This window comes from Belonocnema kinseyi, chromosome 4 (genome assembly GCF_010883055.1).
Source record: "Belonocnema kinseyi isolate 2016_QV_RU_SX_M_011 chromosome 4, B_treatae_v1, whole genome shotgun sequence".
In the NCBI taxonomy this organism is placed as follows: domain Eukaryota; kingdom Metazoa; phylum Arthropoda; class Insecta; order Hymenoptera; family Cynipidae; genus Belonocnema; species Belonocnema kinseyi.
The window spans coordinates 38,055,468-38,070,974 of NC_046660.1; the positions used below are offsets into that span (position 1 = coordinate 38,055,468).

A 15,507-nucleotide genomic window follows, 5' to 3' on the forward strand; every position below is an offset into this window, starting at 1 on the left:
TTCTTGGCATTACAAGCAAGAAAGAAATAAAACTGCCGTGGGACATTGTCAGCTACTTAAATCATGCAAGTTAAACGATATCTAATTTAAACAATATTCAATGATCAAAAAATCTCCATACTCGAAAAAATAAAAAGTTAGTATTTTATAAGAAACCAAAGTTATTACTCTGATCTTTGGCGTGGGCAGAAAAAAATGTAATTTAAGGCAAATGCAAGCAAATTTACATTTCAATGTGTTAGACAAAGAATATGCAAGGTACATGTCCCAAGACTAATTAATGATTTAATATAATATATATACATATATATATAATATATAATTAATTATTTTTAATTGATTTGTAATAATAAAGACGATAGTAGTAATCAGTTTCTGGTTGTTCGTCGGAAAACAGTAAAAAAAATCGAAAAAGACAATCCTCAAATTATTATTAATTGAACAGGTTTTTAAAAGTTATATGAATATATAGAAAGAGTGTAATTTAATTAAAAATAATTTTACAAAGTTTTAATCAGTCGCTGTGCAAGAACAATAGCGTCATTCTATGCTCATCACAAATGGCACGACGATAGCGTTCACAATACGTTTTGACTTTTCTATCGGCTACCCTCGGGCAAAAGCTGTACCGTTATAATTTTTTTTTAATTTGCCAACTGAACAAATTTTCACTTGAAAAACTTTCAAATACACGTTGGAAAGGCTAAAGAGAATTATTTTCACTTCGAAAATTTTCGAACGTAAATGTCTGAGTAGGCCGTAGGGTAACACGTTACCCCAAACGATTTTCTTTTTCGGACACACTTGCTGCGGACACCAAACGCACTCGTTAAATGACGGGGGTCAACTGCCGAATGACTAAACTTAATTATGATTAGGGTCCGAGTCTGGGCATGAAAACAAACATTGCTAAGTCAGAAACGTAGTTTTAATTTTTCGTGGGGTAACGTATTACCCCACATATACGTTTAAGGTTAAATATATTAATAAACTATTAAAATAATAAATGTTTCTCTAATATTTCTCGTCGACATATTTCACAGTTTCATCACAAAATTTTATTTTAATTGGTCACAAAATTTCCTTTTTTTATTCCACGTGGGAATTCTTGCTCTTTTAATTGATTAAAATATCTTTTATTGGGAAAATAACAAAAATGACGGCTATTTTTGTAAAATTCTTAAAATTGGATTTTCTCAAAAACCACACTTAAATTTGTATTTTTTTCGAATAATATGGTAAATGTGTACTATATACCTATTAAATTCCATTCTTCATAAATCACTGCTTTACAATGAAAATAATATTATTTTTGAAAATCTAATTTTCACATTTCCCTCCGAAACAACGAAAAGTACAAAAAATTGAACTTTGGTATTACTTTTTTTTTTGGTTATTAGCTAATAGCTAGTGGGTAAAAACGCCAACTAAAGATTAAAACCATTCTGATTGAGATTATGCAGATCAAAAACCGTCATTCCGTAGACAAAAAACAGATACAAAAAATGTTTTGCATCAAAGTTTGCACGCCTAAAAATTTTTTCCAAAAAAAAGCCTCCTTTAATAAGTGTGTTAATCATTGATGATTTATATAAAATTATAATACAAAACAGCTATAAAACTGTATATATTTTACATTGAGTAAAAATTCCAGGAAAAAATGTGTAAAAAATTGTATAGACTTTTAACAATTAATTTAAGCTCATTTATTTGCAATTGATTCGTAGTATTATTCAGTTCTGCATATTTATTTACCATAAGAGTACGCACTGTAATCAATAATTTCTTCATTCATGAATTATTATCAAGGTGGATATTGCTGCTCCTGATACACACACATTTATAATTGCCCTCGAAATATAAAAATATGTTTTAATTTTTTAATCGCTTCCAAATTTATTGATAAATAATTTAAGAATAATTTTAAAATTTCCCAACCATTATATTTTAAAAATTACTTGTTGCAAAAATCTTGTCAGAATTTACACATTCTAACAAGAAACCCTGAAAAAATCATTCATATACATACACAAAACTATTTTTAAATAATGAAAGGAAATATTTTCAGAACATAAATGTTTTATTTTTTAATTATTAAATTATTTAAATATTAAAAATGTCCGGATGATTAACTATTACATCTTCCAAAATTAAAAAATCTGATATTAAAAGCCTTGATAGTTAGCTCTAAATTTAACAATTATAGATTTAAATGTTTTAAATTGTTTGGTTTTAATTTCAGTCAGTTTTAAACTTAATCATTTTAGATTTGAATATTCTAAATGTTTTGTCTTGAATTTTTCTCAGTTTTAAATCTAATAATTTTTCATTTAAATATTCTAAATTGTTTGGTTTCAAATGTAACCTTACAAAATGGCCGGATTTTAAAAATTAAATAATATTGCCTTCACTAAAATATTAAGGCAATAATTTCTCAAATTCAACAGGAATTTTGAAGTAGGAATTAAAAATTGAATTATTCTTATTTGAAAATGTTCTATAATATTGAACAGTTCAAACTCAAATAAAATAAACTACTTCAAATTGAAAGCTAAAAATTTTGGAAATTCAAAAATTGGAATCACATATAGCATTCTTGTTTTGTATCATTTCGTTCTTTCTTTATTCCAATGTAATATCATAAGATTGTCCGACTTTTACTTGGAGATATGAAAAATAACAAGTCATTTAAAATTGCAAAATATTTGTCAGGAAAATTTTTGAAATGAAGAACATTTCTAAATGAAGTCTTAAAAATGTAATGACATAAAATTATAAATTTACTAATTGTGTTGTTCAAAATCAAAATAGATCAAAAATAAATAGACTTAAATTTATACCTCAGTAATTGAATTCTTTCTTCAATTTTGAATGGTTAGAAATTTTAGAGTTCTGAATTTTCACTTAGAATGCTACATTTTCAACATTACACTTTCATAAGTTTTGATTTTACAATTGAAATTGAAAACTTTAAATTTTGAAAAGTTTAATTACGATTTAAAAATTTTTAATTTTGAAACCACTTAAATTTATCTGAAATAATTGAAATTTGAAAAATTTGAACTATGAAAAGGTTTTAAGATCATAATTCTTCGTTACTAAAAATTTTTCAGTTTTAAATTAGGTTTATATTCGTTTAATTTTTTAACGTTCCATATTCGAATTCTTTGTAATATTCACCATTAAAAATTTAATTTATTTTAAACAATTTTTTATTATAAATCTACTTTAAAATTGTATAATTGAGAAAGTTGGAATGGTGAAAATGAGGAAGAATTTTTTTTAAACTTATTTTTTTTCCGAACCAATTTTAATGTTCAATTTTTTTTTTTAATCAAAATCCACATATTTAAAAAAAATTGTCCACTAATCAATTTAATGTATAGAATTCCTAATATTGAAACCAAGAATCCGACGACCAAATTTAACAATCACCTTGAAATGTTTCTATTGTAATTTGAAAGAATTCCTAAAAAAGAAAAACTTGTTTCGACAAAAATAAAAAAGAGGAAAGAAAAATAAGAAGGCAACCAACCAAATCCTCTTCCTTCTCCTTTCTATTTATTTAGTCTTTTTTTTAAATAATATGCATGAACGTTTCGGCATTGTGATTTGATAATAATAAAATTAAAAAAGACGGTAGAAATAAAAAAGAGAATGAAGGGGCTTTGTTGGCCGCCGTTTAATCTTTCTTTTAGTCCAGTAACTTTTTTCTTTTTCAGGAATTTTTTTTAAGATGATCTTTTTCCAAATTATAATAGGAACATTTTAAGGTAGTTGTGCAAATTTGGTCGTTCGATTCTTGTTTTTTTTTTTATTTCAGCAATTCTATATATTAAATTAAAATAGGAAGGTTACTTTTGCACCCTTGATCCCATTTTCATTTAATTATTATAATTGTTCACTGAATACTAATAAGAAATAGAATGAAGTCCAATAACTTAATGATTAACTGACGTTTAGAAAATCAATGGAGAAAAGAAATTTTGAAATATTACAAAAGAATTGTAGAGATTAAATTATCTAGAGAAATTTAAAAGTAATCAGCACTGGAATGATGTTCATGCTGGCATGTACTTATCATAATTCACCATGCAATATTCATTAGTCAAACATTATTATGCTTCTTGTACTGTTAGCATAATCATTTAACTCAAATTTAAACATAGTTCCAAAATTTCTGTTTGTGTTTTATCTATCAAATGAAATCAAAATTTTAGGGGCCCTTTAATAATTACGTAATACTTCCAAGGGGGCGGGGGTTTAATGGGGTCTGTGACTATTTGTGACGTAGGGAGGAAAGGTTAAGTCAGAATATGTAATCGTATATGGAAAATATAACTGTGAATAACAATTTTCAATTCTTTTTAATTGAAGAGTCTACTATCACAATTTTGGTTCAGAATTCATGTCCCTCTGAAAATTAACCGCTTTTAGATGAAAATTCAAATATTAAATTTTTTATTGAGAGTTCATCTGTTTTGGCTGAAAAAGTTTAATGTTATTGTTCTTCATTATTTTGTTTCTTTATTTATTATGTCTTTATGTTATTTTTATAATGTACAGAATTCCAAAAAAAGAACAAGAATTCAACGACTAAATTTGGGTAATCACCACAAAATGCTCATATTGCAATTAAAAAAAAATATATATATTTTTTTTTAAATCTTCCGACAAAAATAAAAACGTGGAAAGAAAACTGAAAAGAAACTCATCTTTCTTACATTGAGAAGGGTGCTGTTTGAACACCGAAACGTTGGCCAATATGTTATTTTATTGTGATTTGATAATAATAAAAATAAAGAAGACGAAAAAAAATAAAAGAGAAGGAAGGGGATTTTGTGATAGGTTTCTCATCTTTCTTTCCTCTATTTTACTTTTGTCTTACTAATTATTTTTTTTTAATTGCAATATCCACTAATGGACCCAAGTGGGGAACCTTACATAACGACTTCGTGAGGTTCTTCGCTTGGGGTGATTGCTAGAGAGATTGATCAGGAACCTGGGTCGGAGCAGTGTTGCGGAACGAACGTGTTATTTACTTAAATAGCACGAGAATTCTGGATCAATCTGAAAAATCTCTATCCCTTCCACACACTACTCCTTTCCCCTGCAGAGTGAGTCACGCCTACCCCGAAGGGAAATGGCTTAATGGTGTAATTAATAAAAAAAAAATGAGCAGTTGTGGTGGTTATTCAAAATTTGGACGCTGTATTGTTGGTTTCATGATCAGGAATTTTGTACATTAACTTGATTATTGGACGTTAAATAGGATTTTAAATTTGATTTTAATATAATTTAAGTTGCTTAAATTTGTATTGATATATGTTATTTATTAATATTTTTCCATTAAAAATTGAAATATTTTTTGGTTGGAATATTATTGTGCTATTTTTCGTTTAAAATTAATCATTTTGTTTAAAATTCAAATATTTCGTGCAAAATTATTTTTTTTTTGCTATTAACTTTTCTGTTGAAAGCTCAATTGTTCTGTGGAAAATTCGTTTCGACTTAGAAATTTAACTGTTTTCTTTAGAATCCTTCTTTTTGGGGTTGACGACGCTATTACTTTCGTAGAAAATTTAACAGTTTAGTTTAAAATTCGCTTCTTTTGTTACGAGGTTTAACCAGTTAGTTCTAAATTCATCTCTTTTGGTAAAAACTTAACCTTTTTTCGCTGCAAATGTACAATATTTCGACTTGAAATCTTAAGCGTTTCGCATATAATTAATTCAACATGGTAACTACTCGTATGCATAAATTTGATTTAAAAGAATTTATCCCTCCTCTTTCGTGAAAAAAATCAGCATACTTCGCCTGTTTTGAGAGCATTTTGGGCTGTGCAATCTGTTACATTCAATTGTCTATATTTTTTACGTTCAGAAAAGCGTGCCGGATAGGATCGCGAATCTTTGCATACTTAATAATTTTCTCAAGTATCAATTTATACCTACCGTGAATTTTCTTTTGTCTCCGTGAATGGTGATTCGACACTATCTGGTGGAGTTCGTGGATTTGGAACAGATATGGGAATTATTTTTTCGATGGTATTTTTGATAGAGTTTTTACTTTCATGTTGTTTATAAACCATTATAAGTATATTAGGAACCACTACAATTGTTGGTGTTGCAAGCATTTTGGCTGCTTGTGGAGCATTGTCAGCTACTTAAATCGTGTACGTGGATCTCTAATTGAAATTATCTTCACTCACAAAAAATCTCCATTTTTGAAAAACAGGAATATAGGATAAAGATAGGATCTAAAAGAATAAACTATTAAAAATAAAAAGTTTTAGGTACAACAGAAATGTTTGGCATACGATAACCGAATCTCAGTTTTGATTTCTTACAGGATTTTCTTATCTTCTGAGTTTCCTCCTTAGTAAACCACTGCTTCAAATTGGAAAAAATTATTTTTTGAACGTTAAATTTTTACAGTTTTCTCGGAAACAATGAAAGGTACAAAATATGTTTCCATAAAAGTTGTACATATAGAAAATTTCTGCAAAAAATACCTCTTGCTCTTTTCTGATATCTTGCATCGCTAACGAGAAAAAATCACAATGAAACGGTTAGAGAAATTAAAAAATAATCATTTGTGTCACTTTATTTTCACTATCGAATGATATATCAAACTAAAAAAAAAATTGAATCTCCAAGCTGGACCTCTCGCCATGATTTAAAATAGAATTACCCATAAGATAATGAAAACGTATAAAGATATTTAATTGTCAATAAATAGAAATATTAAATTTGAAGTGTTAGAAAATACACTTGAAAAGAGTATTTTATAGTTTTCTAGATGTAAACGTATTATTTATTGATGATTTCTAGAAAATGTTAATACAAAATGGCTACAAAACTGTCTATTTTACATTCGTTAGAAGCATCAAGAAAAATGTATGACAAATGTGCAAGATTTTTAACATTTTATTAGAGATACTTTGTTTTTCATAGATGCGAAACCTTTATGTTTGCTTATCATTAATTTTAATTGATGAATGACTACAATAAGAACCTGATTGGTTTGTAGAGGTCATTGGTAAACAATTACTTCGAGTAACGACTCATTTTATTAAAGCTAAGGATTCTAATAAATTTACCTCTTTTACACATGAGGAAAATTTTACTTAATAACTGTCCACTAGAAATCTTGTGATAATAATGGTACGTATAGCTATTGAGACCTTCATATTTAATTACTTTAAAAGTACGCTCTGTAATAAACAATTCCTTTATTCACGAATTATCAAGGTTGATATTGCTGCCACTGAAATCATAAATAATACAAAGTCATAGAAATATAGATAAATGTTTAAATTATCAAGTGATTTAAAAATGTATTGATAACTTATAGGAATGATTTCATCATAATTTAACTTTAGTTCCGAAAGAACGACCGCCCAAAATCTTTACAAAATTGAATTATGCTAACAAGAAATTATGTGAAATAAATAAAAAATACTGACCTACAAGTTGAGACATTACTGCCATAATTAGATATGAACAATTATTATCTATGAGATAAGTACAAATTGTATTCCCAAACACGCCTCCTATCCGAGATAAAAAGGATGTTAATGTAACTCCGGACGACCTAAAATAATTAATAAATATATAATACATGATGTAATAAATATAATAAATAATTAATCAATATAATATTATCATTTTATCTACCTGAGATTCGTAGGAAAAATTGCTGCGAAGAATGCAAATGAACCGGTTATGCAAACTGATAGCAGTGAAAAGTAGAGGCACAGAAGAATTAAATTTTGCATGGAAGAATTAACAAAGTAAACTCCAAGAATTAAAGCCGAGGAGGTGATAGAATAAGAAGCTGCAAATAAATGAAAAAATAATTGAACTTATTTCTTATGAAGAAGTTTTGAAATGTTATCTTCATTTCCTCTCAATCTTGCAATTTTAGTTTCACTAAAATAATCATTTATTAATTTACAATACTGATTAATAATCACTAATTAACAATATATGATTACCTATAAAAAATCGAAATCCCAAGCGATTGACCAAAAATGTCATCGGAAGAACAGCAGGAGCACAGACAGCAGACATATATAAATTATTAATAAAAACGCTGTTGTCAATTGCTCTATCACAGCCAAACGAATCTTGCTGATCCTGAAAAAAATCACAAAAAATATTTTCAGTTAATCAAAGAGAGTATTTTCAGAATTTAGTTTATTAGTTTCTAAATTATTCAATAATTAAAAATAATTGTACCCTAAATGGATCTGAAGAATGGATTTCACGTGAAACTGTGCAAATATTTGAGGAACTTCCATTTTGATGCTGTGAATTAAAATCAGCAAATCGCTGAAAAATCTCCGGCAACCAAATAAATAGAGCGTAATATGGTGAGCTTAAAGAAAATGCAGTAACACACGCAAAAAATGTATTTTTAAAGAGTGGCGGCTTACAAATGGTTCCAATGTGTTTTAATTCCTTTAATATTTTTGTCCCTAAATACGATTTTGCATTATTATTTTTCACTGAATATTCAGTACGAGTTTTATTTACCATTTCGATGATTGAACAATCACCACTGTTCAGCAATTTTTCCTTTAAACAAATATTTAATAATTATAAACAAGTTATGGAATATAATGTTTTGCTGATAATAAATTTCCCTTACTATGTATTCTTTTCCTGACTTTCCAACATTTTGTTCATACATGTTAGTAAGAACCTGGAGTAATTGTTCACTTGATCCCTTTTCTGCCAAATACTTAGGCGTTTCAGGGAAAAAAATGAAGCAGGAACCAATGAGAAAGGCAGGCAGAGAGCAAATTGTAACGTACAAATTCCAGGAGCGAAAGAAAAAAAAGTCGTTCCTGTATTCAAAATTCAGAGGAATAATAGCCAAACCTAAAGCTGAGTTTTTAAAATTGTTTTATGAGGAAATAGATTCTTTAGGTTATTTTTTCTGAACTTCTTTATATTTACCGGATGCAAGACCATGTCCTGAAATCCAGAAAAATTCCATAAATGTTAAAAGAGAATTTCTTTGCTTCGATGGAATACATTCACTCATGTAGGTAATCACAGTGAACATCTGTCCAGTGGCCCTAAAAGATATCAATTCAAATAATTTTTTTCCAATATTCTTTTATTTTTCTAATATTGCTTAAATTTCTAAGCGATGTCTGAATCAAAAAAATTTTCAAACCTTCATTTCGAAATTAATTATTCATAAAGATTTAATTGAAATTTAGTTGAAATTCTTCAATTTTCAACGGTAAAATGAAAATTATTTTGTTTTCATATATAAATCACATTTATTAAATAAAAAATCTATTTGATCGCTTTGAATGTGGCATAATTCTACATGATATGATACTCATCAATAATTAATTTATCATCTTTAAAATGCCTATAATTTGTATTAAAAATTATAGTTTTAAATGCGCAGTTTTGAAACAATTATGTTTTTAGGGAAATCGAAACTAAAATATTTTTGCCTCAACACCTTAAATTATAAAATGTTAAGTATAAAATTTCTTCATTTCTTAAGAGGTTTGCAATTTTATTTAAAATTTCACAATATTATAGACTTAAATTTATATACAAAAAATTTCAGGACGATTTGACTTTTGAATCTTTTAAAACTAAAAAATTTCATATTTAAAGCCTTGATATTCGGTTTTTAGTTTTATAATTTTAGATTTAAATAGTCTAAATTATTATGCATCAATTTTAGTAATTTCTAAATTTAGATTTAAATCTTCTTAATCAAGTCTTAAAAATAAGAATATTTTAGAAGTTGGTATTGAAAATTGAGTTACTATATTCTTATATATAGTTAGAAAAACAAGTTTTTACGTTGTGTCTGTCTATCCGGCGTTGTTGTTGTTGTTGTTGTTATTGCTGTCTGTATACCGGATGACTTTCGAAAGATTGGTCAAATTTATCATGAATTAATTTTTTTATAGAATAATTTGTTATGTTTTATTGATAAAAAAACAACATTCAAAATAAAGAAAAGTTAGTTTGTATACAGACGATACAAGCTACGAGAATAAATAAGAAAAAATTCATTCAACGAAAAGGATTTACAAATTTTTTACGAATATTTTTTTGATGGGGAGCGTAGTTTTTCTTTCATTGTAAACAACAAGATTAAAAATAAAGACAAAATAAAAACAAGGCAATAAGATTAAATGTTTTTCAATTTCCATGCATATTATGAATTGTAATGACATAAACTTATTGGAATGATACATGTTTCAGCGCAGATAAGAATAAAATTTAATGCAAAATAAAAAAAAAATCAAAGTAATCATAATAAATACAATTTGTGCTTTATTTTGCATTATCTGAATAAGCAATCCCATTATAATTCCAAAATTCCAGACAGAAGTCTTAGCATTTTTTATCCGTTCTTTGAACGATTTTTAAATGTGTAAATATCTCCTTTATAGAGATTGAGAACTTGTTTTTGTCATACGTTCAAAATATATATATAATATATATAACGTGAAGTGCGAGAAAAACAGTCGCGCGCCTAAGGTGCACTTAAGCTCTCGAGCGAAGATCTTTTAACGAAAGAGAATTCACTATAACAAAATTACAGTGGGGGATGCTTTGAGTTTTAATTTTTTCGCAAGAATGTGCGAAAAATGCAAGAATGTGCGAAGCGCGAGAACCAACAGCCGCGCGCCGTCGGCGCGCTCGAACTAGCGAGCTTATCGTGCTATGAGAATGTGCCCGCGCAGCGGGCAAACTTTTCTTTAGTTTAAGAATGTTCCAAAATAATAATAATTTCAAACTCAACATTAAACGAATATTTAATCGAAAGCTAAAAATGATGGAACTTAAAAATTTGAAATCATTAATACTTAGAAAAGTTCAATTTAGTTTTTAATTTCACTATTGACTATTAAAACATTAATTATATTACTTACGCAATACCAGATATTAATTTTAAGGCTGTTATAGCCCAGTAGTTGGGCACAATTGATTGAAATAAATCAGAATACCCCTGAAGAAATAATGACACTATTAGGATCCACTTACGACCTTTTAAATCCGATAAAAGTCCGCAAATAAATGGACTCAGGCATGCACCTGTATTTATTCGATATCTGTAATTTTTATTATATTTTACATTGTTTGATAACAAAAAATTAGAAATAATTACCAGCCAGATATGCAGTGCCGAATCGTCCTTTTTCAACAGTATTCATTTTTAAGTCGCAGGAAGCTGCCGGAAGAATAAATCCAGTAACTCCATTTGCAATAGCGGCGTTTAAATAAATTAGATAACATATTATCGTTACTTTTATGTTGAATTTCCCAAATCCTATTTAAAATTACAAGAATATTTTCTGCACAATTATTCTGAAATTATTGTCAACTTAAAAAATCTTTAATATTATATGATTAAAAAAAACATTATCGTTAAAAACACTAATTGAACATTGCCTTTTTAAATATAATTAATATTATTTTTTGCTTTTTAATAAACAGAATAAAAAAAATTAATTATTAATTACAAATATTTAATTCTTAGGGTGGTCCAAACATTCATTGCAAACTTTTTTTTTACACAGTAGGACAAGTCACTCTTCATCTGTCAAGTTTTTTAGGGATTGAAGAGGAATACCAAAAATAAAACTATACTAATAATTTGTATTTTTAACCCACCCTTACCCCCTCCCTTCAACGCTCCAAATATGGCCCAAAAATAAAAAATAAACTATATTTTTATATTTTATTATTAATTTTCAGTCATTTCTACCGTCTTTTTTCTTGCAAATAATTACTTATGGACAATCTTAATATCTCAAATCATTTTCTATATGTTTAAATAAATTTAACTTATTAAAACGATTATTCATGCCCAAAAAATGTAAAAAATAATTGTATTGATTAAATGAAATGTAATAGTTGATGATTTTAAAAACACTTCTTCTAATATTTGAAAAATTATTATTTATTTAAACAATTTTTATTTGGTCAAGCAGTTTTTTTAATAGCCTTAAAGAACCAATATAAAATAAAATACATACATTTATTTTTCGGACTGTGTAGTGTATAGAAAGAATATATCCACGATTTTTTAATTGTTTAAACAAATATAATTAGTTTGAAGAACCATTTTTTCAACAATATTTTTAAACTCGTATTTTCTAAATTAAACATAATAATGAATAATTTGAGAAAGCAGTTAATTCTGTTAAAAGTATCATGTCATTGTTCAAACAATTTTATTTGTAAGCCATCCATACTCAATTTTAAGGAAATTTGAAAACACAATAATTAATCGTATAAGCAATGAGATTAAGCTTTTAGCAAAACCTATTACTCCCCAAAATCATTCAATATTACGTTTTATTCATAAAATCAGATTTTTTAAATATTTTCAGGAAATAATAGTTGTTTGTTTATTCATTATATTATTTTTGTAAATTTTTCGAAAGAAAACTGCTGGAGCAAATACAAATTGTTTGAAGAAACAGAAATTTGTTAAACATTAAAAAAAATGTATCCAAATTATTTAATTATTCAACAAATTCAGTTGGTTTGAAAACAAAACATCATTATTTGTTTAAATATTCACACAATGTTTTTTATAAAATTTACTATTCCAAGAAATGACTAACTATTACCTTTAATTCAGAAAATACGATTATTTTTACATTTTTTGCGAAAAAATAATAATTTAAATAAGTTACATTTGTTTAAACAATTACGAATTGTTTAAAAAGTCACGAGGGATATTCAGAGTTTCCATAAGTAATCACATGTGTTTAAAAAGTTGCGAAAATTGCTAAAAATTAACAATAATACGTAAAAATGTAGATTTATTATTTTTGGGTCATATTTGGGACGCTGGGGGGGGGGGGCTATTTGTTAAAAATAAAAGTTATTAGCATGGTTTTAGTTCGTAGACACTCCTCTGCTAACTCTCCAAAACGTATTGATATTTGAGTTTCGAAAAAAAAATTCCGGATTATCTTACTTTGGAATTGGAAACTTTTTGCAGGATGGGTGGTGACTTGACCCGTAGCTTAGGAAGCGTTTTTCGGACTTATTTTTATAAAGAATTACCTGTTTCGTTGATTGCCCTTTCAACTACGGATTCTTCAGTCTTGCTTTCTAAATTGAAATTGAAAGGTTTGTTATTTTTGCATGCATGATACTATTTTCATTGGGTTCGTATAATTTTTATCTAAATAAAAATAAGAAATAGAATAAATAAGACAAAAAGCTTCAATGCTTTATTTGGATATTCATGTATTTAATTTTTCATAAAGAATTTCTTTGGGTGCAAACACGTCTTTTTAATTTTAAAATTTTATTACTTTCTTACGAAATTCAACCATTTTCTTGAAAATTAACCTTTTACTTGAAAATTCATCTCTCTTGACAAAAAAACTATTTTGGTTGAAAATTCACATCGCTTGTAGAAAATGCATCTTTTCGGTTTGAAATTTCATCTCTTCTGGTAGATATTTAATCTTTTATGGTTAAAAATGCAACTGTTTGGTTCAAAAGTATTCTGTAATAATTACGTTTGTAACTTTAGGAGATTCACCTGTTGGGTTGAAAATCATTTATAGTGCTTTCGGGATTGAATATTTAACTGTTTCGTTTCAAATTAGCCTGATTTTGTTTCGCGTTAACCTACTTTCTTAAAAATTCATTTCATTATTTGTGGATTTAACAATTTTGTTAATATGTTAATAATTTGCCATTTTGGGTTGGAATCAACTGTTTTTTATTTACACTCTACATCTTTTTAATTTTGAAATATCAACTATCACATTTTTTGTTCGAAATTCATCTTTATTGGTTAGAAATTTAACGACTTCGTTAAACGTATTTTTTAACACCTTATTTGCTCAAGATTTATTATATTAGTTGAAAATGTAACTATTTTGTTAAAAATTAAACTGTTTTTGTTGAAAATTCGTTTTTATGATAATGATTCGCTCCTTGGGCTTAAAACGCACGGCCTTTTAAAAAATTGTACTTTTTGGCTTCTAAGTTCAACTATTTAGTTCAAGAATACAACTTTTTTGGTTGGAGTTTAAACTTTTTCTTCAAAAATTCAACTGGTACATTATTTTGGTACTGAGAAATCAATTATTTTCTTGAAAATGCAATTGTTCAGTTGGGGGTTAATTTTTCTGTTAAAAAGTAAACTGTTTGGTGGAAATATCATCTTTGTGGGTAGAAAAACCAACTACGATTAAAAAATTTAAATATTATGGTTCGAAAATTCAAATGCTTTGCTGACACTTTGCCTTTTTTGAATAATTTTTTTTTTCAAATTGAAATTAAATCATTTTAAATTCGAAAAAAATTTATGATTGAAAACTTTAAACATTGAAATTAAAAAATTTTTAAATCGTGATGACAGTGTTAGATATTATTTACATATGTATACAGATATTATATACACTGTTACTGCAATTTATATATTCAAAAATTTTAATTTTTAAAGTTTTCAATTATAAATTATTTATTTTTGAAATCCTTAGTTTGGAGATTGATGAATTTTTAAGTGTCTTATAAAACCTTTTTCAATTCAGTATATTTTCAAATTTCATTCGGTTAAGTTTACAGTGATCAATTACAAATACGTCAGTTTAGCACACTCAAAATTGTAGAAATTTCCAATTTGATGTTTTCTGAATTTTTTGGTACTTCACATCGAAATAATTAAAATTTAAAAGTGATTATTTCAAATAGTCCAATCTTAAAGGATTCGAAATTGCAATAATTAAATTCGAATGGTTTAAAGTTACGTAATTCCCAATTAGAAATGTTAATAACTCAGCCAATTTAACTTGGAAAATTTAATAGTTTAAACCTGAAAATAATTTAGAATAAAACTTTCAAAATCGGACCATTTTAATTTGAAGGTGTTTAAAGTTGAACGTTTTAAATTAACCCTTAAACGGCCAAAACGCCACTACCGGTATACTGATTTTCAACGGCCAATAACTAAGACTATTCGACACAAGAAAAAATTGAGACACATATATTTTTATTGCTTAATATCTCCTCTTTCCGACGGTGCCAATGCAATTCCTCAAAAAATTTATTTATTATCCAAAAATGCAGTTTAAACAAAAAAAACGTGATTTTTCGTGCCTATTTTTTTTTGTGAACCATTTTCCAAAGCTTTTCGAGTCTGTAATTAACCTGGAATCTCACTAACCGGTGGAATAAATGTCTAAACTTCCAGAATCCATGGTTCAAAGATCGATTTTTCGTTTTAGTATTTTCAAATGGCGTCTTAATGGCAAAATTTTTGTGAAAACATTCATGAATTTTTTTACAATAAACGATGCGCTTTTCGGAAACATCATCAAGAATAAAAAGTTCTTGTAATCAGCCAAGGAATACGCCTAAATTTTTTCGAAGCGTTTTTAGCAAAATTTTGGATTTTGCATATGAACAATTTTTGCAAAATTCAAAATTTTGCTCAAAACGCCCCGGAAAAATTCAGGCGTATTCCTCGGCTGATTACAAG

At 27.0% G+C, this 15,507-nt stretch overlaps 1 protein-coding gene across 3 annotated transcripts in view; it reads right to left on the reverse strand.

Moving 5' to 3' along the window:
- Positions 1 to 6,911: 6,911 nt before the first annotated feature.
- Positions 6,912 to 15,507, reverse strand: part of LOC117172086 (synaptic vesicle glycoprotein 2B-like) — a 13,572-nt gene continuing 4,976 nt past the window's right edge. For 2 of the 3 annotated variants that reach the window (XM_033359844.1, XM_033359843.1), the window contains 10 exons: positions 13,074 to 13,121; positions 11,161 to 11,322; positions 10,925 to 11,087; positions 8,967 to 9,088; positions 8,656 to 8,894; positions 8,244 to 8,582; positions 8,000 to 8,141; positions 7,680 to 7,839; positions 7,469 to 7,596; positions 6,912 to 7,269 (listed from right to left, as the gene is read on the reverse strand). In XM_033359844.1, the coding sequence (XP_033215735.1) occupies positions 7,235 to 7,269; positions 7,469 to 7,596; positions 7,680 to 7,839; positions 8,000 to 8,141; positions 8,244 to 8,582; positions 8,656 to 8,894; positions 8,967 to 9,088; positions 10,925 to 11,087; positions 11,161 to 11,322; positions 13,074 to 13,121 (1,538 nt within the window). In that variant the 3' untranslated portion in view covers positions 6,912 to 7,234. The remainder of the gene's footprint in view (positions 7,270 to 7,468; positions 7,597 to 7,679; positions 7,840 to 7,999; positions 8,142 to 8,243; positions 8,583 to 8,655; positions 8,895 to 8,966; positions 9,089 to 10,924; positions 11,088 to 11,160; positions 11,323 to 13,073; positions 13,122 to 15,507) is intronic. The other variant, XM_033359845.1, reaches the window with a different exon arrangement.